At 36.0% G+C, this 27,786-nt stretch overlaps 1 protein-coding gene across 1 annotated transcript; it reads right to left on the reverse strand.

Annotated features, from left to right (window-relative positions):
• Positions 1 to 3: 3 nt before the first annotated feature.
• On the reverse strand, positions 4 to 27,691 carry LOC114533425 (receptor-type tyrosine-protein phosphatase F-like). The gene is made up of 29 exons (XM_028554938.1): positions 27,422 to 27,691; positions 24,043 to 24,169; positions 23,629 to 23,913; positions 22,742 to 23,044; positions 21,952 to 22,027; positions 19,817 to 20,072; positions 18,937 to 18,994; positions 18,136 to 18,402; positions 16,721 to 16,796; positions 16,064 to 16,343; positions 15,870 to 15,915; positions 15,580 to 15,718; positions 14,825 to 14,913; positions 10,534 to 10,640; positions 8,148 to 8,235; positions 7,906 to 7,973; positions 7,743 to 7,776; positions 7,027 to 7,124; positions 6,011 to 6,130; positions 5,735 to 5,883; positions 5,325 to 5,466; positions 4,643 to 4,789; positions 4,135 to 4,234; positions 3,890 to 3,966; positions 3,104 to 3,235; positions 2,778 to 2,906; positions 2,478 to 2,629; positions 1,481 to 1,616; positions 4 to 487 (listed from the first exon to the last, which is right to left on the reverse strand). Exons 1-29 carry the CDS (start codon positions 27,689 to 27,691, stop codon positions 410 to 412), a joined length of 4,029 nt encoding a protein of 1,342 aa, XP_028410739.1. The 3' UTR covers positions 4 to 409.
• Between the last annotated feature and the right edge of the window lie 95 nt (positions 27,692 to 27,786).

The raw sequence follows: 27,786 nt of genomic DNA on the forward strand, positions 1-27,786 counted from the left end.
CTATTTTTCTTAACAAAGGCGCGAAAGGCTTTGTGAAATCTAAAAATCTGACATATATACGTCTGACATGATATAGTCCCCAATAGTTATACATAATTATTATCGTTAACATTAACTTTAGCCAGAATACATAAATCTTTCGTAGTAAATAGCTTATAGTGGTTTGAACATTTATAACATGCAGTACATTTATCAAGACTTTGCGGGTTTTGTATTTAATTTGCATAATTGCGAACTAAAATGGAGTGATTTACGAATTATTGTACATATTTTCGACCATACTTCCAACCATACTTTTTTGCGAATATTTCTATCTTGTCTCTAATATACAAAGTTATGAATAATCAAACTAAATTATTATATTTTCCTTGAAAAAGTATTATTTTCTTATTATTTACTTATTGCATTTTTATACGCAAAAGTTTGCGTATTCATTAAAAGAATCCAAGTACGCCATTATAGCTGTGTAGCAAAACTGATATTGCTCCTATACAAAGAAAAATGTATAAAGAATGATTGACTGCATTAACATAAAAATGTCCAGTATTGAGCACAGTTTATTTACAGCAACGTTACTCAACAGCAATTCATAGCACTTTGCAATTCATAGGACACAGTTCAAAAATACAACAAATTGTTGAATTTATCAAGGATCGATTATTTCTCAATGGATGACTTGCGCTTCAGAGTTCAGGCTAATTTTTGATAGAAGTAACAAAATAAATCACACAGCTAGAAAGAGCATACTTAAATTAGTGCAAATGTGAACTTTGGCCGCGAAATTTTGTTAAATGCAAAGCAAAAGGATATACGGGAAAAAATGTGTACAAAAGGATATATTACGTGCAAAAATGGACGACTTGCGCTTTAGGTTAATTTCTTACCCAGGCAATAAAAAGGACACTTTCTAAAAAAGCGTATAAAAATTAGTAAAACTGCCAAGTTTATCTGCGAATTTTTTTAAATTACGGAAAATATAGCCATGCCAAGTTGACAGATTTTGTACACTTTTGTATTTCGGCCGGAACTGTAACTAATTTACACATTTCCCACGTAATACAAAAGTATTCAAATTTGCCAACTTCGCATTTCTATATTTTCCGCATTTTATAGAATTTGCGGCCAAACTTTGCGTTTGCACTAATTTAAGTACGCTCTTTCTAGCTCTTCTGGTCTATTTCGTTGTTGTTACTTCTATAAAAAAATAGTCTAAAGTAGTCTAAAGCGCAAGTCGTCCATTTAGTTAAGCACTTCCGGATACAAAAGAAGTAAAAGAAATTATCAGTTTCGCATGCCTATATTTTCCGAAATTTACAGCATTTCATAGCCAAGCTGATATAGCTAAGAAATAAGTCTAAAGCGTAAATCGTCCATTATCTGCTGTGGTTTTTTACATTTTTGCACTAAACCCCACGCTTTATACTTTCAAATGATGCAGCCATGCATCTAGACAAAGCGAATAATCCCAAAATCTACTCACAGAATTTTCGACAAATTGGGCTCGTGCTCCTCTGATAATTTTTATAGTCTGGAAGACATCCATTGCTTGTTTTATTTTTATTCGTTCCAGGAGGTTTGAAATTGCAATGTACGTCCCTGTCCGGCCTGCCCCATCACTGAAATTAAATTATTCAATACATAAATTATGCTGACACAAATATTGGAGTACCGCATACTATCTACATTTTGTGTGTCACGGACATGAAAATTAGAGCCCTCTGCCCCATTTCTGGTACCAACGATAGCCGTAAACGACAAGAAATGCGACTCGTCTACAGTCTTGGCACTCTTCATCCCTCTGGCATAAATGAAAGACTCTCTTTCATTTAAGCTACTTCACCCATAGTAATATGACTACCATTTTGTTGTTTACATCAAAGCTGGTTGTAATATGTTTTCGTTGCTGATCAGACTTCCCTCATGCATTTGCGGGCTATTCCTATCCCACATGCAATCAGGCGCCTCTTTGGCGATGTAATGTATGCCAATTTGTTTTGATTTTTTGTTTTCTATTTGCTCATTTTTATCACGTGTTTTGCCCCCATACAAAACATGTATTCTCCCCTATTTATTTTCTTACTAACTCTCCTGACGAAGGCCCTCAGGTCGAAACGTCGAGAAGTGTTTTGTCTATTTAGACAGTGGTTATACCACATGTGATGCTAAGTTGTTTGACACTGCCACGTTGCCCGCCGTCCTTGGTTATATTGATACTATCTGCATTGCCTTTTATTCATCGATATTCAATTTGATCAGACTAAGAGTTATTTGAAGAGTTATTTTGGGTAATAAGGAATAGTTGCATATGATATAGTAAAGTTGAATTACTTTGGCAAGCTTTAAAATTTTCAGCCTATTTTAGGTTGAGGTTGAACGCACGCTCATCGGGCTTCAACCAATCAGAACACATGTTAATGTTAATTTATGAAACAATTTATAACAAATTAAAGCTGTATGTAATGTTTTTAGCTATGTACCTGCATGCCACGATTATTGGCCCCTTATGATTCTTCCTGGAATTTTCGGCCAGTGAATTTAGTGTGATGACGGCATTCCCTTTAGGAGGTACGCTGTGGTCCGGCCATTTCGTGTATTGGAAAATAGTTACAATACGTGGTTCTGACATATCCTATATAAATTCAAAGAGCATAATTAAATAAAGTATCCATGTTTCATGGTAATGATATTTTTATATTCACCAGTACACATAATGGGATCGATTAATGATAAATCTGTTCTATATTTACATGTCTTCAAACATATTCTTATACACTTACTGAATAAGTTGTTAGGGAAAAGGTTCTAGTCCATATTTCATCCGATTGTTCTTCAGAGTTCAACTGAACCGTCATCGTGCCGTACTGTGCAGGTTCACCTGGGTTTGTTGGCCAGAATTTTGGGAACGACTGAAACATGAACGTTTTAATCAGAACTTCCATGCAGTTTTGTTATTGTCGTCATGTTCAAATGTAGAATTGTAACTTTATTGACACAACATTTCGCAGAACAAAACTATCCGATCAAATATACAGTACAATGCAACTTTGCTAGAGACCGCTGCTGATTTGAAAAAAGGTTAGAATTTCTATGCTATAATTTTTACCGTTCCGTCTTTGACGTTGTTTAACAACACAATCGTGGATGACTTTTGATAATAAACCAATCGCCAGAAGTCGTTCATCGTATTCGGAAGAGGACTTTGGGTTGCGATGAAATAATTTCGCCCGAGGTAACCCTGGAGAGATATGGGGGGCTTAGTTTACAAATATTCACTATAAGAGAACGACGTGGTTCATGAATCAACGAACGCACGTGGCTGATTTATTGACAGTTTCAATATCGAAGAGTTAGAGTGATCAATCCTTTGTTTGCCGTTGTATTTGGCAAAGGAAAAAAGCAAAATCAGCAATATTATAGTTGTTGGACAATGTGCTCCATATTGCGTACTTCCGAATATTAAATGAGCTGAATAATTGATTGAATCTGCTCTGATTTCATTAATCCATTACTAAAATTAATCCATTTTTACTGATTTTTTTTAATGATATCTCCGGGATTTATATTACAACTTAACTGTTTCTAAACTATAGAGCCACCTTAAATGGATTGAATATCTCGTGCTCTTCCCTCGGGGCATGTTTTTGCATGAAAACTTTTTTTATTATGAACAATCAATGTGTACTTAAGACATCGCGCCTCGGCTCCATGTTAAAAAGTATTTCCGAATAAAATTGTATTATATTGGTCGAAATTAAGAATATAATTGACGCACATAGCTCAACAGAGTAAAACTAGGAATTCATTTCGTTTAAAAAGGTGTGACGAGCACTAATTATTAGAAAGGACTATAATTTTGTAAAACGGTCTTAAAAGTTTTTGATGCTCTCACATGAACAAACACAGCGTTGATGTAGTCTGAATATTCCAATCCATCCACGTACGGTAGAGGTACACGATTGCTTTCGCCTGAAAAACACAAAAAGTTTATGTTGAATTTGATAGGTCGGTCACGATAGAGTGGTGCAATTTTATCTAATTAAGCTCATTTTACTTCAAGACCTCTTCATCTGTGCGAAATATGAGCATTTCGAAAGCTGTTCAAATACTTGTGGAAATACTAGATATTACGTATACCAGGAAAGATATTCTTGTCGCGATTCTTTTTGAGATTCTCTTGAAGCATTGCTGCATTGTGTTCCTCTGAAGAGAATTTTGGCGAAACCTCACCCAACATCTGAAACAAAAATAAAAAGTTGAACAATAGAGTTCTCAAGCGCGTAATGCGTGACGGTAGTTGTTCATCAAGGTCAATTTGAATTGTGATTTCGCGATGCTCAGGATCGATTTAGTTTAACAAAGAAGCAAAAAGAGTCGGCAAGGTTTTCAGGCATTGCGCGCTTGAAAACTATTAAGCGAAAAGGGAAAGATCTACAGATTCTGGGACAAATTCCATGCATCGTATCTTCGATTGTATTGCATGCAACAAAATCGTGTTGAAAAATGCAGCAGGAACTCATTCAGGTATATCACTATCATGATTTCCGACAAATAAATTCTCCGTACAAATAATTTTTAAACCGTAACTACTAGCTGGTACAGAAATATAATTTTATATATAATATTATTTCAACGAATAACAAACCTTGAACTTCTCCTGAAAACCAGTAAATCCACTGGCTTTAACTTTGGCAAGAATTTCATTCTCTTTCTTGATTTTGATGGTGTCAACCTCGTTCATACCACAAAGAATATTTTCCAAAATGGCTTCGTGGATGAATATGTATTGTTGCTAAGATAAAAAGCACTAGATGGAAAGCTATTTCGTTTATGACTATTTTTGCTATAAAATGCAACAGAGAAAAATCGTAGTCTATGTATTAACAAAGTCATCACAGAATGCGACTGGGAATCGGTATACCTATGACTATGCCTTGGTCAAAATGATGTCTTTGAAAGCGTATCATGTAAAGACGACAATCTACTCCAATAACCAATTTGCCTTGCCATTAATATTATTAATTTTGGTAATGTTAATAAAAGATTATAACATCAATATGAGAGCAATACTATCGCCTGTATTCAAAAAGCTCACTCACACTCACACTCACACTCATGGAGTGTGACATATAAATTTTGTTACTGCTGATCAATAAGAAAGTTTTTTCTGAATAGATGGAAAGATATAAGGTAAATCACTGAAAATCAAGCCCCTATTCGGCTCGAAATACCGCCATTGAAACGTTATGAGAGGATTAAGATCTCCCACTCAATGAGTTTGAGTGTGAGTGAGCTTTTAGAATACAGGCGTATATATATACTCGTACCAGAGTTTGTACCATATTCATTCTCCTTTCCCTCATTGCACATACTTGTCCAAAAACATCAATGGAATCGATAACACCTTTCTCGAGTTTATCAAGGATAATATCAATTGCAAGAAAAACACCTGTTCGACCAACACCAGCACTGAAATAAATTTAAAAAACAAATAGAGCGACGGTGACCAAAGGGCAATGTTTGCTTAGCTACCACTTATAATAATTGTCTTCGAATGAATTGACTTTGACTTCGACTTATTCGGATTTCGGATTATCAAAATAATGCGATAAAAATACTTAATTTAAGCCGCCGCGTGTACAGTAATGATTATATAGATACACGTATCTGGGCCAAAGCCAATTGTTTATTTCGAAAATTGGCATAAATTGCTGTCTTTTTTGGAAAATCATCTGACCTGCAATGAACGATGATGGGCCCAGACTGATCCAAATGATAAGATCTGAAATGTGTTCTAAAAGCCAGGAGCTGAGTTGGATATTTGGGTACGCCATGGTCAGGCCATGATAGAAAGTGGTAGTGACGAACATCTCGTTTTTCCCCATCCTACATGAAGTTGATATCCTAATTACGAGTGGAAGTTCCATTGACGTAGATGACAGTGAGACAAAAACACTAGTTACATATACTGGATTGTAAATATTTTCAAGGAAATCCAACTTTTCTTCCTCACCTTTATAATTTCCAAGGTATGCGTGACGTGATCAGCGAACTCTTCTGTCTTCGTTAAAGTCACTTCAATGTCTCCATACATTTCACTTCCTTTGTCAGGCCAATATTTGTCACATTTAGGCTAAAATGTAGGTTTGTATGCCATAATTATTCCACACAAACAATTCCACAACTTGTGATTCAGGACCCATTTTTACGTCTTTTTAATGCATTTAGTAGCGAAAGATGAATCAAGATAACTTACTAGCTGGACAATATCCAAATAATAATTTGATATTTTTCTATTTATTCTTTAAGTCCTTTGGACATATTTAATTTTTTCGCGCAAACTCTTCTAATTTACTTGAAATTTCGCTTGTAATTGACAATAAAACACTCCAATTTAAATAGCTAGACTTTGGTTAGTTATTTGCTTGAGGAAAATCTGGTGGCCTCCAGTAGTTCATTTAGCTTTAATTTTCTATTTTTTCTGAAAAAATATTTTATCCAAAGAGAATTGCGGGCAAGAACCAAAACAAGCGAAAACTAGCTGCAACCTTACAAGAGAAAAAAGAGAACACTGAATAAGAAGAAACATGGTGCACAATTGAGTTGGAGTTTTAAAAAATGAAGTGATTGATAAAGGAATATATTTCCTTAGTTTCTCCAAATAAGTTTGCTTGGTTTAAAATGGAGAGAGCATCTGAGTGATTGATTATAGTTGAGCATGGTGATTATGTAGATAGACAGTATTGTTTATGGTTATCAGTAGCGTAGCCAGCCTGTGGATTTGTCCCGCTATGCTAATATTTTGGTGTTCACTAACTGTGAAAACAATAGATTTCTAAAGACATGAATAATTACAATAACTCGAAATTTACACAGCGGGACAAAATCGTCAGGGTGGCTACGCCACTGATAGTTATGGAAATAATGTCGTTAGCCCTGATATTCTGATCTTAGAATTATGATGCTAATAATTTCGAAAATCACTGGTAACTATTCCCATTTATAGGGTCCAGCCAAGGAGACATTTACCTTTCCACGCTCAAAAAGAGAGGTTACCATAACAACCGAATAGCTATTCTGCTCCCAAACCATTCGCCACATGTCATTCACAGTAGCTTCGTTAGGACCTAATAGGATAAAGCAAAATGTATTTAAAAAATGAAATGACCGTGGTGAAGACTGAAAAAAGAGGAATATATAGTGAGATTAGTTTTTTTTACTCTGTTTGAATTAATAAAGTGTTTACTACGTTGGATTTCTCCTGTAACAAAATAGTTTTTTGTAGATGATCATCATAATAGATATAGAGTAACTGAAATTTCACTTTTACATCAAAATTAATATTACCGTAGACAAAGCACACCAAATCATTAACAGAATCCAACATATGCATCTATTCAATAGTATATTTCATAAGTATCATTTAATTTATTTTAAACTTTTACGTGCGTAGTATATTTGTACGTACAAAAACGCGACAGTGGAAAACGGCCCTTATACTCTTGCTTTGTTTTTAGTATTGGAAGAGAAGTGGGATTTTGTCATGACTTTTGTAGATATTCATAAACCTATCTTCTATTTTTAACAAAACAAATTTTTCATCACATGTCCGTCAAACAAATGACGTAAATATTACCATAGAGAACCTTGAAATTGGCAAATAATTGAAATAATGAAAAATAGTAATGTGACATATTCACTCTGTTCAGAGTCACCGTACATAACTACTTTACCATTTTACTCACCCTGACATGCAATGTACGACCTCCCATCGAAACCCTGAGCGAATGAAAAATCAGTTAAAATTAATGGATTCGCAATGTGGGCTTGCAGAAACAGTTTTCGTTCTATGGACGGACTTTTTAGATATACGTCATAGTTAAAAATTACAGATAGGCTAAAACTTACATCAATGTGGCTAGCGTTAATGTAATCACTATTTTCATCTCCTGATAGAATTACACGAGAATTGTCATCTAAATTATAAATTCAAAGTGCTAAGCTAGGGTAATGGCACATAAGTGTGGCAATGCAATTCAAAGTAGTACAATGTAAATATAGGCAAGCTCATCGCTGCCGGGCCCTATAGTCCCATCCAGCTTCGGGACAGATAACAGAGGAAATTAGGTAAGAAAATTTAAATGCAGTACATGTAACGACATTTCCATATCTGTTTTTTGGCTTGTTAAACGGCTTTTTAGATACTTCCCAGGATATGTTCAAGTTTGTCGGCAAAGCCTACACAAGTAGAACATGAAAATTGAGACAAATGATTTTAAAAACGAACGCAGGCTCAGCGGGAATGACGTAACATCATTGTATCAAAGGATCGTCGGTTGAGAGAGGATTTCAATTTTGAGCTACCGGTTATAATTTGTGATGCCTTAATAGTTTGGTTTCTTTGGGCAGCAGCTAGGTGAGCATGAGTGATATTTATTGTTCAGACTGATAGTAAAGTGACCTGTGTACGAGTCACGGCATTATATTTCACCTTGATTGTCTTGTACAGGCAATCCTTATGTTCTAAATCGGATATAGTTCTTTGCGTGCAATAAAATATAATTTATTTGCAGTCACTAGCGACTGAATTACAGTGGCTACTTCTATACATTGCCTTTAAATTCGGTGTGAGCATCTGTTCTGAATTAATATGACTCACAGCCTGCAGTTAAGCCTGAAGGCAATGTTGACTATAATAAAACGTGTGAGCAATGTGTTGATCAAAGTTATGTGAACCGCGCTATTATTTTGCATGAGGACCTTGAAATAAAACTGAGATAAACGAGAATGTCACCCAACAGTATAAAGTGGGGTTTGCAGACACCGAGTCCGTACCGGCTGGCGGCAATTTAGACATCGACAATACAGGGTGTCTCAAAAAAACGCAATATGCAAGAATATTAATATTGTTCGTGTTTGCACCATAGTTCAGCTAAAATGACTTTTAGCATTTCAAATGAAGAATTAAGAGCCATTTTCAATTCCCAGAGGTGCACTTTAGACCTGTATTAATGTTCTTGCGTGTTGCGTTTTTTTTTGAGACACCCTGTATTGTTGACAAATTACGTTTGACGAAAGGGAATTAGGCAAGAGCAAGCTAAAGTGATCATAAGACCCCATGACACCTCTGAGATGTTCAAATGCGGTCACCTAAGCAATAGTATTATTATGGAAAACTTCACAAAAATCCTGGTAGAACGCAAAGCAATGAATGTTTTCGTTTCCTCCAATAATTTTAGTCTCACAATATTTGGAAAAAATCTCTTAGCGCATTCTTCTCGCTCAAATGTTACTTCAACTATTGAAACTGTTGATATGGACCAGCAAATTGGGGCTTCTGACTGATGAATTGCACAAGATGAGAACGCTCAAACTGATGGTCCGTCGAGTGCCAGGCAACATTTAGAAAGCGATGACCTTTTTAAAATTTGTTTATTGCTACCATTTGTGCCACCAAACCTCATCAGCATTCGGGGACTCAAACTCTATCTCGATGGTCAGGAATAAAGGTGTCTTAAAAGATGCAGGTATCCATGTTGTTTTTAGAAACGCATTCTAAGGGGCAGGCTTCTGCGACAGCCGCTTTTGCAATAGATATTCTCTAGTCGACAAAATTCCAAAAAGACCTGGCTAGAGTGTTACTAGTGCAGTGAATTTCAACCTGTTTTATCATATAAGTTAGTAATACAGTGTAATAATTATCATGTGTGTATAAAGGCTAGTTTTCACTCAGGAAAAATCTCCTTTGGATCGGAACGGACAGGAAAATTTCCTTTGTCGGTGAGTTCTCAGTCGGCGTTTATACAAAGGAAACTTTCCTATTCTGTCCGATCCAAAGGAGAATTTTCCTGAGTGGAAACTAGCCTAGTATATATCCCTCTTAAACTTAAATAATACTGTGATACTTACATATTTATTAACTAATACTTCAATTGTTTGTATTAATGTATTATCCACCCAATTGAAGTATTAGTGATGTGTGGATCCAATCTGTTTTGTACTCACAGTACCGCGCTATTTTGAAGACTTCATGTCAGTCCGCAGGTTAATATTCATGGGATAGAATTTAGAATACAAACTAGACTAATCTTGTGTTAAATTTTGACTTAAACGTAAGTATGGTTACATGACGTAACCATAGTAACTAAGACTGACAAACTCATCCTACCTCTCCTTGGGGGTTGTCTTTGTTAGTGTAAGCAGGTTAAGAACATCGATATTACATCACTCGCGCTGAGCATGCATTCGTTCGTCAGTCTTAATTTCAGTCCTTGTTACTACTGTTATGTGATACAATTCCAGTAAAATTTCAGCTTGAGGTAAGTCACATTTGACTACTAAGTATACCAATAAACATACTTTTATCCTTAATTCAAAGAATCGTAGCTAATATTAATAACTTATATCTATTTAGCGCGCCTTAATATTTATGTAGCAAGAATACATTTTATTTGCTGGCGGAGGCATGCATGATACAGCTATATGCACCAATTGAACCGAGATGGTTTTGCTAAAAAAATTTTGCTTCACACTCACATCATACTCTTTTTGGAATTCATAATTTTCGTTTGCTTTCAGTTCGTTCACATGATGTGCAAAGTCAGCAATTAGAACGGGAGAATGAGTCTTCTTATCAATCGCACCTATATAAAATAGAAGTTCCAGTAACTATTAGTTTATTCACACACATTGGCAATAGGGTATCAGTTGCAGCGGTACTGAAATGTTTTCTTAATTCCTATCTGGTATATATACACTAGCAACTTCAAATATTCTTAGGCAATCGTAAGCAAAAGCAACAAAGAGGCCTAGAACGACATAAAGTTAGACCATTTTTCTCATAAGATTGGCTATATAGTTTTACACAGGCAAAATGATTCGGTAGGATTTCAAACAGGATGACAAACATTTGAGTTGCCAGGAATGTAAAAGATTGATCTTGATTTGTGACAGGTATACAGTCACGTACGTTGTTCATTAGCTATCATATGTCTATATGATAGGAAACAATAATGCAGGATAATAATTTTTCAGTTATCAATTTAAAAACGTCCATATCCCTTTCTCAGAAGAAATAAAAAAGGGCATAAGCATTTTGGTAACCTGGCCATACTGCAGACAGAAGAATCATAAAAAGATGTTTAAATTCATAAACTTATAATTTTTACGTTCAATGAAAACGAACTACTGAGGCCCGTTTCATACGCCGTACTTTACATGTGCCGAATTAAATTGAATTGAGTGCGGCTCAATGTGAATTGGGCACGGCAAGTGATTCATACGGCGTAATTAATTCTGTCAAACTTAATTTATTTGAAATGTTTGCGCGGAAAGGGGTCTGGATATAAGCGATTTGCCCGCGAAGACGCGAAATTCAATTTCACTATGGCGCGTCCTGGAAAAGCTGGATATCTAATGAAAATTTTGACACTGAATGCCAGACGGCGAAGGCAAAAGCTGAAAAACATGTCTTTGCTCTTTATGGCAATGAAAAAAAGGCGTCTGCAAGTTTTACTAAGTCTTTTAGCTTTGATGCAGAATTTTCTGCAACAAAAAGAAATACAGCGTTCCTGTCGACGGCTGAGAAGAAACACCGGATGGTGGCAATTGGTATGGAATGCTTATTCTGACGAAAGATTTAAGCGAACATTTCGGGTATCAAAAGGTACATTTATATTTATATTGAGTCGTATTCGCAATGAGCTTGAACGGGATACTGTCAATGAATGTCCAATATCCCCAGAATGTCGTCTTGGAATTTGCTTGTACCGCTTAGCAAGAGGCGATTATTTTTACACAATATCAGAGATGGCAGGTTTGGGTGTGTCGACGATTCATGGGATGGTTTCAGAAGTATGTAAATCTATTGTGGAAAACCTGTGGACAGAGTTTATATCGAGTATGATGCCTACTAGATGGATAGTATGTGGACTATGTGGCAATTCCCATTCTACTGGGCTGCGCTGGATGGATGTCACATACCGATTAAAAGCCCACCTGGTGGAGCCGAGGCGTGTAAGGAGTACCACAATTTTAAAAATTTTTATTCTGTGGTTCTTATGGCTATGGTTGATTCAAATTATAGATTCATATGGGGTAGTTGTGGTTTTCCAGGGAACTCCCATGACTCTATTATCTTCCAGGCTACGGATATGTGGGATAAAATTCAGAATCGTGGAGCTGTTCCAGATATTGGGAAAAAGGAAGCAGATATAACTATTCCTCCATTAATTGTAGCTGATTCAGCATTTCCTTTACAACCATGGTTATTAAAGCCATTTACAGAAGCTGTTTTAAATGACAAAATGAAAAACTTTAACTATAGACTAAGCAGGGCTAGAATGGTTACAGAAGGAGCATTTGGACAACTTAAAGGAAGGTGGAGAATCTTGATGAGAAAGAATGAAAGCACTCCAGAAGAAGTTACCATAAATACACTATCATGCATGGTGTTGCATAATATTTGTATTGCAAGGGGGGATGCAATTTCTTCTGCATTGGACCTTACCATTGATCCAATTACCAATGCCAGAAAATCAAGTGAAGAAATTAGAGATGAATTACACATGAGCAAGTGTAGAAAAAACCAAAGAAATTCCAACGCACAAGCAAATAAAGTAAGAAATGCTCTTGCAGACAAACTGTGGAGAGAAGTTTTAAACTGATGAAACTGTTTGAATTGACTTGACCATTTCGTTTATTTACAATCAAGTTTTATATAACAGAACAACAATAATGTAAAAATAATCTCAAAACATATATTGTCACAAAGTTACCTATTTATTGTTTATAAGGCCAAAATTATAAGAACAATACTTTGATACTCTACTGGCTATCAAATAAATGTTATTGTTAGATGTATACTGATCTCATTCTAAAGTTAATATCAAACAATATTGCATGCTACTAGTGACATGTTTAAAATGTACACTTGCATGCTTAACCCTTCAAACACAAACTACAACAAGTTACCTGTAGCACATATACTAGTAAACTGTACACATATGCATTCAACTGAATGGTGGTGCATGAAAGAAACCCTGTGTCCATTCATTTTCTTGATTAGCTGATGGTGTTGATTGGCCATTGTATTGCCAAACTGAGCAGTTTCTATCAGCATATTGTATGTTGTACTGCTGAGGTGGTTGAGAAGCTGAAGCTGAGCTTTGATTGAGCATTTGCATCATCTTTAACTCATATTCTCGAGTTTTTTCAGACTCTTCCTTTAAAAAGGACAACACCTCCTTTGTTGGATCTTTTTCAATTGTACTCTTAATAAGATTCAAAGTTTCATTAACCATGTCCTGTTTACTTCTTTTTCTACTGCGTTTATTAATTACGAACTTTTCCTTCTTCCCAGATGAACTTGATGTTGAAGGTTCATCTTCTTCCAGGATTGTTAAGCTTTCTTCTGAACCAGACGGTTCCAATGCAAGTTCTGACCTACAAGCATTACGCGTTTTGACTATTGCAAACAAGTCATTAAACCATTTTCCATAGTCCTTTTGCTCAATAAATCTGTCGATTCCAGTAGCAGTTTTGATTGTTAGGGCTACACTTTTACATTCTGAAACACATTTTTTGAATTTTGTTCGAACTTGGTTACTATTAAATGGCACTTCTTCTCCCCTTGATTCAACACGTTTCTTTAGCTCTGCAAGCACTTTTTCATAAATATCACCATTTCTTTGGTTTTTTTGATTGGTAAAAATCAATTTCTTTTTATACTGCTCACTTGAAATGATTATGTCTACCAGATCATCAAGTATTGATTGGCTCCATTTAGCCTTTCTACCTCTTTTCTTCTTTTTGCACTCCTCCTAGCTGTGGTATGATGGGATCATCTTCACTTGCTGATGAATCGAGATCATCATTAAGATCACTAAATCAAGAGCTAAAGGGTTAGGTGACCTGAATGTGTTCATAATTAACATCTAGTTGTTACATATTCATAAATATTAATCTATACTTGGGTGTTGTCATATACTATAAAATTTATGACAAGATCGACACCTCATATAATTTTATAGTGCATAAAAACCTGGCAAAAAACCTTGAAAAAGATGATAGAACCGATCTTATACCTGGTAAGAAATGAATCTTTCACACTTTTGGTGCGATTATCTGTGACAAGAGTCTGCGTTTCCAAATTATCAGTTTTATCACGAGGTACAGCCCCATCAATAATCAACTTTCGTTTTGAAAGGTTTGTTTTCCGTTCGCATGAATAGCAATAAGCCACTTGTTTTCCCATGATCCAATCATTCGTATTTTCGTCTATCTCTGGAGTTCCACAAAGGTTGCATATTGGCTTTTTACACTTGATACAAGCATACTTTGTATCAAGAGAGCACGAAGAGCACGCTTTGTTCGCCATGTTTAGTGCAAAAACAAGTGTATTATGGGAAAAATTATTATTTTTAATTATTTATAATTTATGCTTTAAGTTCGGCACATGTGAGATACGCCGTCTAAATCAGCTGCCGCACCAAAGTCGCATTATGCGACTAAACGTGTCGAATTTATTTATTTTGCCGCACTAAATTAATTTGGTTGATTCAGACGTCGAACTTTTGCCGTGCCTAATTCCTGAATTTAATTCGGCACATGTAAAGTACGGCGTATGAAACGGGCCTGAGACTCTCGATTGAATATAAATTCAAATTCATCTCTTTAGCTTCAGTGCATGTATATTTAGATTATAGGTAATAGTTATACTCCAATAAATCGGTTGTATTTATTTATCGATGAATCTTTTGCTTTAGAGATAAAGAAACCTGCTAATTGTGTACACTTTGCATTGCCAGTATTTTTCTAAACAACTAACCAGTTTCATTTGAATCAGCATGTTCATCCATTTCGTTGCATTCCTTTTGGGTATCGCTTTCAGAATTTTCACATTCTTTAAAATTTCTCCTAAGAAAAGATGAGAAGGAGGTCTAACTTACAAATATAATGTAAAATTTTTACTCTTTTAGAAAATTAGTTAGAATAATTATATTCATGCAGCATTTTTTAATGTTCGCCTACATTTTTTTTTAAATTTTAGAATTCTTAAAATTTTAAAAAGCCGTCAAATCCCCCCCCCAGAACTACTGCATGATCATCATCAAACTTTGTCCTCCCACAGCATGATAAAACTGTTGAACTAGTGACATGAATTAAAAGTCTTTTTATAGCAGGAAATAAAAACACAGATTATCGTTGCTATACTGCCTTCATTTTCGACATTTTTTCCTGAAGACATGAAATACTATGTCTATGAATTCCTAAAAAATCAACAGGATTATAATATAGCGTCGTAACCCATGTTTACAAAACAGGTCTCACTCTGGTTTCTATTTGGTTCTCGCACTCAAAATTTGAAGTTTTCACTTTGTTGGTTTTTATACTCCTGGACAACTTTATTAAACTGAGTAGAAATCTGTAACATCCCCAAACACTGCTTATTTGTTCGCCTGATTTTGGACAATCATTCATATAACTAGATTATAGTTGTAGGACACGACGTAAGTATTTAATACAAAATGACAAGAGTATTATTAATCTTTAACGTAATTATTATCCATCTTGCAATATTACCTTCTTCTGAAGAATATGTAACTTAATACCAGTACAACAACTACAGCAATCGCGGCAAGCGTTCCGCCCACTGCGACTCCTATACTTGCCCCACCACCACCACCACCATCATCAACCCGCGCATTGACATCACCACTCCCTTTATAACACATTGAATATCAGGTTTTGGGAAGGTTACCGTTAATACTATTATAAATTATATTATAAGATATAAACATTAATAGTGGGGGTAGTTTGTCGATACACTAGGGAACAAGACCGTTATTAGATGCATGAAATTTCCAAAATACCTTTGTCTAATTTGAATGGTTTGCTCCAGTATGACCAGAATCGTTTCTGAAATAGAAGTCCGTAACATTTTTCTAGTAATAGATAATTAAAGTGCTATGCTCTAATTCTTCTCCAATACGGAAATCTTATCAATATGGTGTCTATGGTTCTATGTGCATGGATACCAGGTTGTAGTCTAGGTTTCGCGACTTACCCCGGAAGTGTCCTTACTCATTTGCGCACATCTATACGTTGACGTTGTACTTAGTTTTAATACAAAGAACTCGGCTGGGACTCTTTTTCTCCGTTCGATGGGCTCAGACTTTTGAAGCGAAATCTCTATGGTTTTTAAACCTTGGAATTCACTTATACTGTATTGTTTGGCCAGAAAGGCACCATTTTCTCTCGCTCCTCCCTGTGATATTTTTAGAGTTTCCATTGCCGGAGGGTTCTTTGAATCCGGTTGAACTAGGAGTAATACTAATGCGACCGTTCTAAAGGATAAGAAAAAAAGCATATTCTTTTTATTATTCAGAAACTGATTCCCGGCCAACGTCATCTCTTTGTTAAACATACTTTTTGCCCATTGTTGCGAAAATATTCGATTAAGAATCGCGAAAAAGGGCGCTTTAGGTTTAATCAGAAACTTAAATAAATCATAATAATTCGTTTAGTTTTAAATCTTTAAATAAAGAATCGACTCTTACGGAAATCAACATTGTATACTTCTGCTTTTGGAAGAACGAAAATTACGAAATAAGATTTTTAATGTCTATGAGCATCTAAAGGGCAAGCTGCCCTGCTTCCCACGTGGTTCCGGCGCTCCCTCACTGCCGCAAGGGTAGTCTTTTTTAATTTGACTAAAACTTACTCAATATCTCCACTCTCTGGCTTTTTCAGTAATAATGTGTAACTACCATCCGTTTCCTTTTGGAGCAAAATAGGTTCTAAAAGGAAAAACTTACATTAATCATTATGCCTCGCAAAATGCCATTGAGACCCCGTTTACACTAGAACGAAAGTTTCCGGATTTGTAGAATTATCCGGATTCATTGATAAGGCTAATTTCCACTCTGGAAAACGAGCAGTGGATCGGATCGGATCGGATTGGATCGGATCGGAACGAAAGATAATCCGCACGTGCACCGTCCGTTGAATTTTTGGCTTATATTGATCCGAAAGCGTCCGAGACCAGATAAAAAAGTTCAAATAGTTTAAACTTTTTTATCCGATCCGAAATCACTTCATGGATCGGACCAGGCTCGGAAAAAAATCCGATCCGATCCGCTGCTCCTTTCCCGGAGTGGAAATTAGCCTTAACACACATGTATCGGATTCGTCAGGTGTTTACACTACACTTTAGTTGTCTCTGTATGCGGATTTGTCCGTTTACACTCACATTACTTAATTGTTCTTGGAGAATTGTTTGGTCGTCACGTTTGAATTTCTTCAGATTCGTCGTGCAAAGCGTTTACACAAGAAAATTTTCCGGATTCAAATGTTTCTGCATGGATACGAAGTTTCCACAAACTTTTACGGATTCAAAGTTTCCGGATACGGCTTAAAGCCGAGTACATTTTCTATCGGATTCGTTGCTGCGTGTGTAAAAAGCAACATGAATCCTGTACTAATATATTCCGCTTTTGTGATGATTCCGGAAACATTCGCTCTAGTGTAAACGGGGTCTGAGGTGTTTAAAGGAATTTTTTGGCATTGCCTGGCTTTAGTGGTTGACATTGTAAAGCGATTATTCTAAATTTTAACTTGTTTTTACATCAATCGTGCTCCTTGGCACTTCACTCGATACACGTAAATTCTTTAGGGTTTAAAGGGTCAAGTTCGAGTGGAATTATTATTCACGCTTCACATTCAAACCAGGAACCGTTGAAGGAAAAATGGATCAACTATAGGTCATCTGGCTAGGATCGAACCTATACGCTTTTACGATGCCAGTGCAATGCTCTTGCTACTGAGCTACAGAGGTAGCTCTGACAAGAGCAAGCGTGGTTGATGTGTATAGCATGACAATGCCGGGAATTGGTGAGGTTAAATCAATTATGATTTGTGGCACTTCACTCGATGCTCGTAAATTCTAGGGTTTAAAGTGTCTTAAGTTCGAGTGGAATTATACAGACTTCAAATTCATGCGAGGAACAGTTAATGAGGAAAAAATGAGTCAACTATAGGTCAAAATGTACAGAAAATTGACTAAACAATTTTACGTACTAAATGCTATCTTTTATTTTTACCTAAATGATATTTTCATATCTTTTGACATTTTTATACCTGAATGAGATAACCATGACATTGATGCCCAATCACTTTTCCCGACATTAGTAACGATGCTTATTTGGAATGAGTACCCTGTTTGATAATCAACATCCACTTCGACCGATCTCGTATCTTTCGAGATAATCAATGCCATTTTCGAGCTGCCTGTTTGTCCGTAAAATGCCTGATACTGCAAGACAGTTTGGTTCACAGGTAAAAATATCGACCAGGATAAGGTATACTTTTTAGGAGCGATCGATTTGATCATTATTTCATGTGGAGCTATAGATTAAAGAAGAAAAAGAATATAACTATATATATGTGTCCCCCAAAAAGTGACGTACACTGCAGAAGTTATATCGTTGCTCTTAAATCTTTCTTAAACGCGCAAATCGAAATATTTCGAAAGTTTTTTTAATCAGGCATTCAATTATAAAACGGAAGAATTTTTGAAAATTTTGGCATCCCAGCCTTATCGTTTACAATGGGCTAAACAAGTGCTGTACCTCCACTTCTTCCATTTACTTCAAGATATTTCGGTCAATAATATCTTTATGTTAATAAAGTAGCAGATTTTTCTATATGTAAACAAGACGCCTGCTCTGGCGGTAACTCCGGCGTTCCGCGCACGTGGCAGTCTTCAACATAAAGCTTCAGAACATAAACAATACAGTTCATACTCATTTAATTTAGACGCCTTGCGAACCTAAATACCAGTATATTTTGCGCCAAAACGCACTCGTGACGATGAAAAAAAATTACAAAAAAACAACAAAACAAAAGCAAGGCGAATTTTCAACTCCGTCGGATATTTACCTGAAGGTTGCGTAGACGTAAGAACGCTTCTGCTCCATTCTGTCGAGTAAAACGTACCCTAAATAGATATTTGATTGAGTGAGTCGGAAATGTGAAACTACGTACTTCAGTGTGTTTCATGTCATACAAAATAGACGAGCAAGTTTAATATGACACAAGTCATATTTATGTCACAAGTTTTAATTGTCTGTCTGTACGCCCAACTTTGACAATTTTTTCTATAACATGCAAATACACTGTTTAAAATCTTGGGCGTGCAGACGAACAATTAAAACTTGCCACATAAAAACTTGTCATAGAAAACTTGCTCGTCTGTAAGAAGCTTGAAAGTGATGCCAAATAGAAAATTTTTCGTTAAAAATTTGCATGTTGTAAAATGCGGACTGGTCTGGACCGAAAGAGCGTGGCCTTGTAAATGACAGATATATAAAACGCGGACTTGTAAAGTGCGGAATAAATACGGGCAATTTAATACAAAAACGTAAAATATCTATCACACTTAACGCATCGGTATTATGTAAATTGAAAACAAGAGTTGAGAATTGTTCAGCAAATTTGAAAGAGATAAGTATGAAATAAACATTTTTTATTCTAATTTGTCATTGTCTAATGATCATGCAATAAGCTTTGGAGTCTTGCCTTTTGAGAATTTTCCTCCGAAAGGGAAAATTAGTGTAGAGATCTCAGGAAAATTATTATGTATTATTATTAATTCGGTATTTACAAGTCCACGTTTTATATCACGGACTGAGTCAGTTATTTACAAGTCGCAATTTGCAAGCCAGAGTTTTATATTACGGTATGAGTCCGTCATTCACAAGTCCACGCTTTTCCGGTTCTGTGCAGTCCGCATTTTACAACTTACCTTAACTATATTTACCTGGTTTTTGAAAAATCTTAGAAACACCGAATAACTGGTATTTGGTTTCAGAGCTTGGTTCAAGTAGTTCTTTCCATCGAGAAAGTAATTTTTCTTATCGCCGATCACAAACGACGAAGTCAAATCACTAACTTTCAAATAGGCTGCGATGTAAAGATTAGCGGTGTCTTCTGAGTAAGATCTTAGCGTGTTTGTTTCAATATCTTCGACCGCTGTTTGTTCAGCATTTCCACTTTTCACAATGATCATTACCTTTCTAAATAAATGATGTATTGAACTCAAGAAAATAGTCACTGACGAGAAAGGAGTGTCATACATATTACTGAGGTAAAAGGAGCACGTTCGATGCTAATACACACACGTTGATGCACCACGTTGATGCAAGCTTTAGCATGCGCATCAAACGTCGTTAAATAAAAATAATCGCTATATCATTCATAATAATCAATCATTTGTCTCATTTTTGATGGAGTAAAATATTTTCCAGTTTTTTAAAAATATATTTTTAACGTAAATCTTAGCACGTAGAAGTTTTACAATAACGCTTCTAAAAATTAATAGTATATACAACATAAAGGCCGGCGCACACTAGAGCTATGTGCTTTGCAAAAAGTCATTTGTGGCCATTGGTGTAAGCCAGTTGCTCTCGTGTGCGGGCGACTTTTCCGGCGATCATGCCACTTACGGCAAATATCTAGCATGTTTGATAATTTCTGCCTCGCGTGCCGAAATCTTTCCGTTTGCGGCAAACTGAAAGCTATCTGCTTATGGATTGTCTTAACAGCGCATGCATGCGTAGTATACGAAAGTAAACATCCAAGATGGCGGGACAGATTGCTAAAACAAAATTATGGATGAAAGTGATGTTGTTATTTTTGTTGCTGTTGCGTCGGACTAGACTAGACTTCCGCTTTAAACACCGTTATCCAAGTGCTATTAATTATATTACCTGTTTGAGAAAGCTTACTAGCTAGCTTCTCTCTGTTTCTCAAATCTGTAGAATTCACGTTGTATAAACACCTGTACTCTGGCCAAAGATCAACCAGTTTGTCTTCCAATATGCATGGCCTCAGCCACCAATTCGCCGGTTTTGCTTTGTTTGCACCGCTATCTTGGATGTTTACTTTCGTATATTACGCATGCGCTGTTCAGACAATCCATAAGCAGATAGCTTTCAGTTTGCCGCACACGGAAAGATTTCGGCACGCGAGGCAGAAATTATCAAACATGCTAGATATTTGCCGCACGAATGACCTAAGTCGCCTGAAAAGTCGCCCGCACACGAGAGCAACTGGCTTACGCCAATGGCCACGAATGACTTTTTGCTGAGCACATAGCTCTAGTGTGCGCCGGCCTTAACAATTCATACTATTTTTTGGTAACGTATTATGGCGAAATATGGCCAGAATTTTAGACGAAGAATAACACGAATACTGCAAAGCCCTATCTTCCTTTTTTCCCATCCCCGAGCAAGAGAAACGAAAAAAAGGCTCTGCTCGCAGGGTACTTGCTGGCGTGTATGACGAACAAGTTTTCGTTGACAAGTTTTCCTTGCAAAGTTTTATTTGCTCGTGTGTACGCGAAAAATTTGACAAATTTTTATTGACAAGTTTTACGATAATAGCTATGAGTATATTCATCGATAATATGAGCCATGATAAAATGAGTATACAACCATATCTCAAAACAAGAAATGATAAAACTTTAAGAACCCGCTCGATTGGCTCAAACAATGATGTTCCGCTGTTCCTTACTGCGCAATTCTTTGTCAAGTTTACTAGACGGCCGTACACACGAGCATTTTTCCTTGTCGAAAAGCTGACATGACTTTGAAAAATTGACAAAAACTTGTCAATTTTTTCGCGTACACAAGAGCAAATAAAAATTGGCAAGGAAAACTTGCCCGTTCTCGTTGAAGCTCTCTAATTTTTGTATTATCATGTTTGCCTGCAGATTACTGAATAAATTTGCAAAATATAATGGCAGTTGGTAACCTTTGTTCTCCGGTTTTGAATTATTAGGCTCTGGTCTTTTTAGTCATATAAAGTCATGAGGCGTCATGCAGACATTCATGTGCCTGTTTATACATTACAGGCTAGCTGCATGGACAACACCTTTAATTTAAAGAAACTTACTTGATATAAGGAGCTTGCGGTTTAAGCCCAGTTATGCTTAAACTCGAAGACGAATATCGGACAAGATTAACAGCATCTAAAATATATTAAATATATTATAACATTTTGCGATTAACAACACGAGTACTAGTAACATGAGTCCCCCGCTAACTCGAACTTCTCGGTAATTCGAATAAATTGTGTTTTCCCTTGGTAGAATATATCCGGTTTACTAGAACTTTGGTTTCGAATCATAGATCAGCAAACTTTAAAATTTGAGAAGATAGCATTTTGAGAACTGGAATCAAGCGAACCACAACAATTCAATCGGAGTATAAATTATTATAAACTTTAAAACATATATGTACTTCCACGATCGTTTTTTAGGGGTTTTGTAACATCTCTACATATCAACTTCATTTAACTTTAACGTCCAATTAACTCGGTTATGGTGTCGCTGCTTTAGTCAGTATTTCATTATTATATAAAACAGGGTTTTTTAGCAAATAAACGCATGAACTGCGGCAATCCAATGTACGTAATCTGACACCAACCCCAGTTAACTCGAACCCCCAGTAACTCGAACAATTTCTCTTTCCCCTTCGAGTTGCGGGGGGATGCTGGACAGTCTTTGTGAGATTAATGCCATGTATGACAATTTTATTATATACACAAGCACCAGATATGAGGTATGCTGCAATTTCATTGGTTGGGGCGCATCGTCGGCTATCAGCTCATATACGACTCGAGTTCGCAGAATAACTGTTAAATAATAACACAATGATTACCCGAAGAAAAGTATATACAATACCTCCGCTTGAAATTACGCTAGTTTTCTGGCTCTTTGGTCCTAAATCAACTTTCGTTCTAGCTGCGACAGTAACAAAATACATAGTTGCCGGTTGAAGTGCAAAGATTGTATAATTATAAGGCGGTGATCTTATCGATGTATTGAAGCATTGAGGATGCTTAGCAGAATCAGGCGTAGAATAGCAGACTTGGTATCCTAATATGTAGTCGTTTCGTAAATTTTCAACCGGAACCTCCCAAGACAATTTCAACGAGTGTTTTGTGCGCGATATGAATTTAACACGCAATGGTGGCCCACCAGGATCTGAAAGAGAGAAAATCAACATTACACGAAATGAGCAACAACAATCTCCTTCATGTGTAACACTACCCAGATTAATTTTTTTGGCAGAGTAAGAACTACGATTAGGAATTTTGGACCGAAATCAGACGCGATATCATGGTAGTATTTTCATGATATCAGATATATTTATAGCTTTATACAAATCTTCCAAAGGTGTGGTCTGGAACAAGGTTACCCCCCCCTCCCCCCAAGGCTACCGTGTTCAACCCGTGTAGGGTTGATAATGTTGTCTAAATGCATAATTTACAACGATAGAAACGAAACTATTTTCTATTAAACTTTTTAAGACACTGTAGCTGGCAATTGTTTACTCACGTACGTATAGTACTGCAGCATCGCAGTGTTTTCTTTGGTTCTCTTAAAATAACCTATGTATCCAATATCGTATAACCATTTTGCTCAAATTAAAAAAACCTTCTTCAAATCGATCAAAGTTAAGCACGAAATCCATGAAACAGACAAAAGTCAAATAATTCAGCTGTGCGCAATGTCGCTATTTATACCGGATTTCATTCGAATGATAAGGATTCATGATTTAAATATACCTGCTTTCTTCGTTTTAATATTTACAGAAAACCTGCTGCTCTTTTGAGAAGAACCATCTACAGTTTCTATTCCAACAACATAGTCAGTGTTTGGCTTGAGTTTAGTAATTTCAAAGGTACCATCAAAATCGCGGAATACTTGCAGGTATTTTCTGTTGTCAAGATATACATTGATCATTGTGATATAACTAGAGGTTGACACTGATGTTTCTATATTCAATGTTATTTTAACTGAATTCTCGTTCACATCAGTTTTAACAGTTCCTACCGGTGCTGGCCTTTGAGCTGAAAGTAAAAGAATAGGCACAAAGGGTAAGATTTGGTTGATGTTGTTTTTTGTAATAAATACATGATATTTAAGAATTATTTGCCGAAAGCGAGTTGAGTATTGCAGTAGCCTTATTATAACCTCACCTTTTCCACAGAGTTCTATTCGTAAACAAAAATGTGTTTTCCCAATCGATTGTATCTTTATATGTCTCACGTTGTAAATGTTAAGACGCGTGATTGACGCTTGAAAGCCATTCGTGTTTCCTGTCATCTAAATTAATTCAATTAGAAGTAGTTTTGAGCATGTAATATATATATATATATATATATATATATATATATTTATATATATATATATATATATATATATATATATATATATATATATATAATCACAGCTATTGTTTTGAGGGCGGCTTCTTTAACGTGTAAGTCCGAGGTTATGAATATCTAACAACATTTAAGCTCACTATGCTTTTATACGAGTTTTCGTTTCCTCAAACGTGTTTTCAAACGTAAATTTACGATTAATTGCCCGATTAATTTCAAAAAAATTACAGTCAACGAGGTTTAGATAATATGTGTTAATGTGACAATCGCATAACAGAATTCGAAGATTGAAGGAAAATGTTGAAATGAATTATCTGTAATATAACTATTGCAATCAAATGCGAGCCAGAGATCTAGTATTGAAGATAGCTACGTATTTTATTACATTCAGTTTGTGGCAAGAGCACTTTCAGAAACTAATAAAAGTAATGATGTTGCAAACAGTTAGTTTTGTTGGAAATTATAAAATATTTGTAAAAGGGTTATAACAATTTAAATCTCGCTATTATAACGTGTCTCAACATCGCAAAATCAGTGATAAAAAATGGACCACCGTGGTTTGCGAGGATTTCGCAAAGGACTAGTCTATGCGTATCTTTCATGCAGACCTTGTGGACATTGAAGAGTTTGCATTTTTATACCACAAAAATCACTCAGGATCATTATTTATATCCATGATGTCACCCAATGTTATACGGAGTCGCGTTTCAGAAAGATCGACCTTCCAAGTTTACTAGGCTGCCTGCAAGTACCAGAAAGAATTGTTTGCTGTCAAAGATCAACATGTAGTGGAATGGAGTCACTCTGGTCTCTGTGTAATGCTTAAAAGAATTGCATATACCTTTGTCGCTACCCTGACTTGTCGTCCTCTTAATTTGCTTGGGCAAAACCCAACCGAAATTTGCCCGATTTTCCTGATTGATTTTCTGTACATCACTAACCATGCATCATCGTCTTGAAAGTTGGGAAAAGCCTCTTCTTTCTCCCGACAACCATGCAAGCTATGCTAATGTCATCCACAATCATGGATCTCCTTTGCCAAACTGTTTTGGTGTAATCGATAGGACAGCTTCCCAGGATTGCAAGAGAAAAGTGCAATAAAAAAAGCGTGGCACAAGCGTACTCATACAATACAGTTCCAAAGCTAAGTTTTATCATATCAAATGGGCTGATTGCAAATCTTTCTGGCCCCTTTGAGGGAATTAAAACGCCACGACAGTGCAATGTTCCATCCGTCTGTGTTGCTTCCACAATTAAGACAGCATGCACTCATCAATGACAATCGACTTTGCCTTTATTGTGATCCAACCTATCCTTTAGGGGTCCATCTCAAGGCCCATTTAAAGAACGCCAGCTTACTCCTGATATTCAGCACTACAGTAATAAGGCCACGAGTGTCTCAGTAGAGTGGATGTTTGGGTGTACAGTATATCAACATTATAATACAAATAATTACTTGTTTGAATGAGAATATTACATCAAGCACTTTTGGTCATTGACCTCCAAGTTTAGACCAACCGGTCCATCATCTGTACAATTGTATTTTGCATCATTACAATTTTTTTGCTTTGCTGTTGCTGAGTAAAAATATTTAGTGTATCTTGACGGGCATTGAGTGAAGATGATCCACTACTTTTTGCCATGCAGACCCTGGACCTTTGCTCTTCGGTTTTTGGTGCATCACACCTGCGCAGCAATCTCTTTCAGCATGATCATCAGATCATGATGAGATATTTCTCATTAGACCAAATCATAAATGACCTTTACAAGTGACATTTGTGAAATTGGAATATTGTCTATGACATCATACAATCATTTTCATGTTTTTTTTCATATTTTTCTGACCAAGCGAATAACAGCGTGTATGATAATGAAAATAATCCCGTAAAAACTTGCTATAATCTGGGCCTTTCCGGGCGGTTCATAGCCATGCATAGTAATTTATTGGATGGCGAATGAATACTTATCTCTGATTCCAAAAATTATTACGGATAATTTTTGTCAGAATAGATTAATATATTAACACATAGGCAATCCGAAAATATAGCATGGAATAACATAGGTTATAATTGATAAAATGAAAAGGACAATGGATCACTATCGATCGATGTAACATTTGTCTCGAATTCGTCTCCATTGGTTTTTTTCGTTCATTCGTATGCATAGGAACAAGCCGAATTTCCATGTCGTCAGATCACTCAGATGAATAGTTGTGCGAACACGCACAGAAATTTACTGTTCCAAAGCAATCTGATTCGAAAATAAGTCAAGCCCGCTCTTTCCCTATCCGCCATTTGGTATTATTTTGACACCACATAATTATTTAACTCTCAATATTGCGTTATTTTAGCACTTTCTATCCGTAAAATAGGTGCTATTTTAGCACCTTGCAAAGGTGTTGAATTTATAAGGCGTCATATTGTCACTTTTATCGCGTAATGTCGGATTTGGTGGTGTTATATTAGCACCAAAATTGATGCCAAAATAGCACTTCAGTTCTATTTAAAGTGCCTATAACACTTGTGGGATCTTTACAGATTTAAATAGAGCTTGAAAAATTAGTTTATGAGTTCTACAACCCTTTTTGATATAGGTAAATAGTTTCGGAAATATTTACATTTAAACATGACGATTTGCCTAAATTTCCGTCGTGCTCAGGGACCTATAGGACTCAGGAACCGAGTTCTTGTCAAACATAATATAATCAATTGTAATTTTACTTCGATCTGCCAATAACGTAAAATATTTTGAAAAATTCGTCCAGTTGCTACAGCCATACACAATGCACCGTTCCCGCATTTTTTTCTTGAAAAGCGCAAACTATATCGCCAGTGAAACTTTTCATGTTTACATTATAAAAGACGACGTGTTTGAAAATCATTCCTGAGTCCCAGTCCCCCCTACCAACGTATTTTCGAAACTATTTAATTATATCAGAAAAGGTTGTAGAACTTATAAATAAATTTTTCAAGCTCTATTCAAATCCGTAAAGATCCCACAAGTGATACAGGCACTTTAACACCACTGCAATGTGTTGATTTGACACCTAGGATGGTCAAAATTAACAGTGTAGAACACAGTATATATACGCTGCAGTGCGATCTCCGGTTGCTGCATTGTTGTTCTATATAATATTACGTAAATTCACACATTTATATTTAAAAAAATAATAATTTAGCTTCATTACAAGTACCTCTCTTTTATTTCTAAAACTTTTATCAAAGCTGTACGCCATTCGGTACTGACCAATCCATTTGGTCTGGTCTCTATTACCCATTGTCACGACTCGGGTTATGTGATATTCTTTCTGAAGATCAATCAAAAGATAATTTGGTCTGTTATCTGATGAACACCAACCACTGTTGAGAAATCTTGCGTCCTTGAAAGAAATAGAACCACTTCCAGAGAAAACAGAATCAGGAAAAGCTGTTTGGTTTTGGAGTAAACCGGGATTGTCGCACATCTTACCTATAGAATTAAAGCAGTAATGATAGAGAAGAATGTTGAAGACAAAATAAATACAAATTTTATTATTATTTCAATAGACATACAACGTGA

This window comes from Dendronephthya gigantea, unplaced genomic scaffold (assembly GCF_004324835.1).
Source record: "Dendronephthya gigantea isolate DGI-Jeju-01 unplaced genomic scaffold, DenGig_1.0 000090F, whole genome shotgun sequence".
Classification (NCBI taxonomy): domain Eukaryota; kingdom Metazoa; phylum Cnidaria; class Anthozoa; order Malacalcyonacea; family Nephtheidae; genus Dendronephthya; species Dendronephthya gigantea.

What these genes read in the sequence shown, in the direction of transcription:
- LOC114533425 (XM_028554938.1), bottom strand. Translation starts at nt 27,691, where the DNA reads ATGTGCGACAATCCCGGTTTACTCCAAAACCAAACAGCTTTTCCTGAT. An exon ending in TATTAAAACGAAGAAAGCAG is followed by an intron (nt 23,045 to 23,628) that starts GTATATTTAAAT and finishes TCTCTCTTTCAG; the next exon opens with ATCCTGGTGGGCCACCATTG. An exon ending in ACCATTCAAATTAGACAAAG is followed by an intron (nt 15,719 to 15,869) that starts GTATTTTGGAAA and finishes TGTGTTATAAAG; the next exon opens with GGAGTGGTGATGTCAATGCG.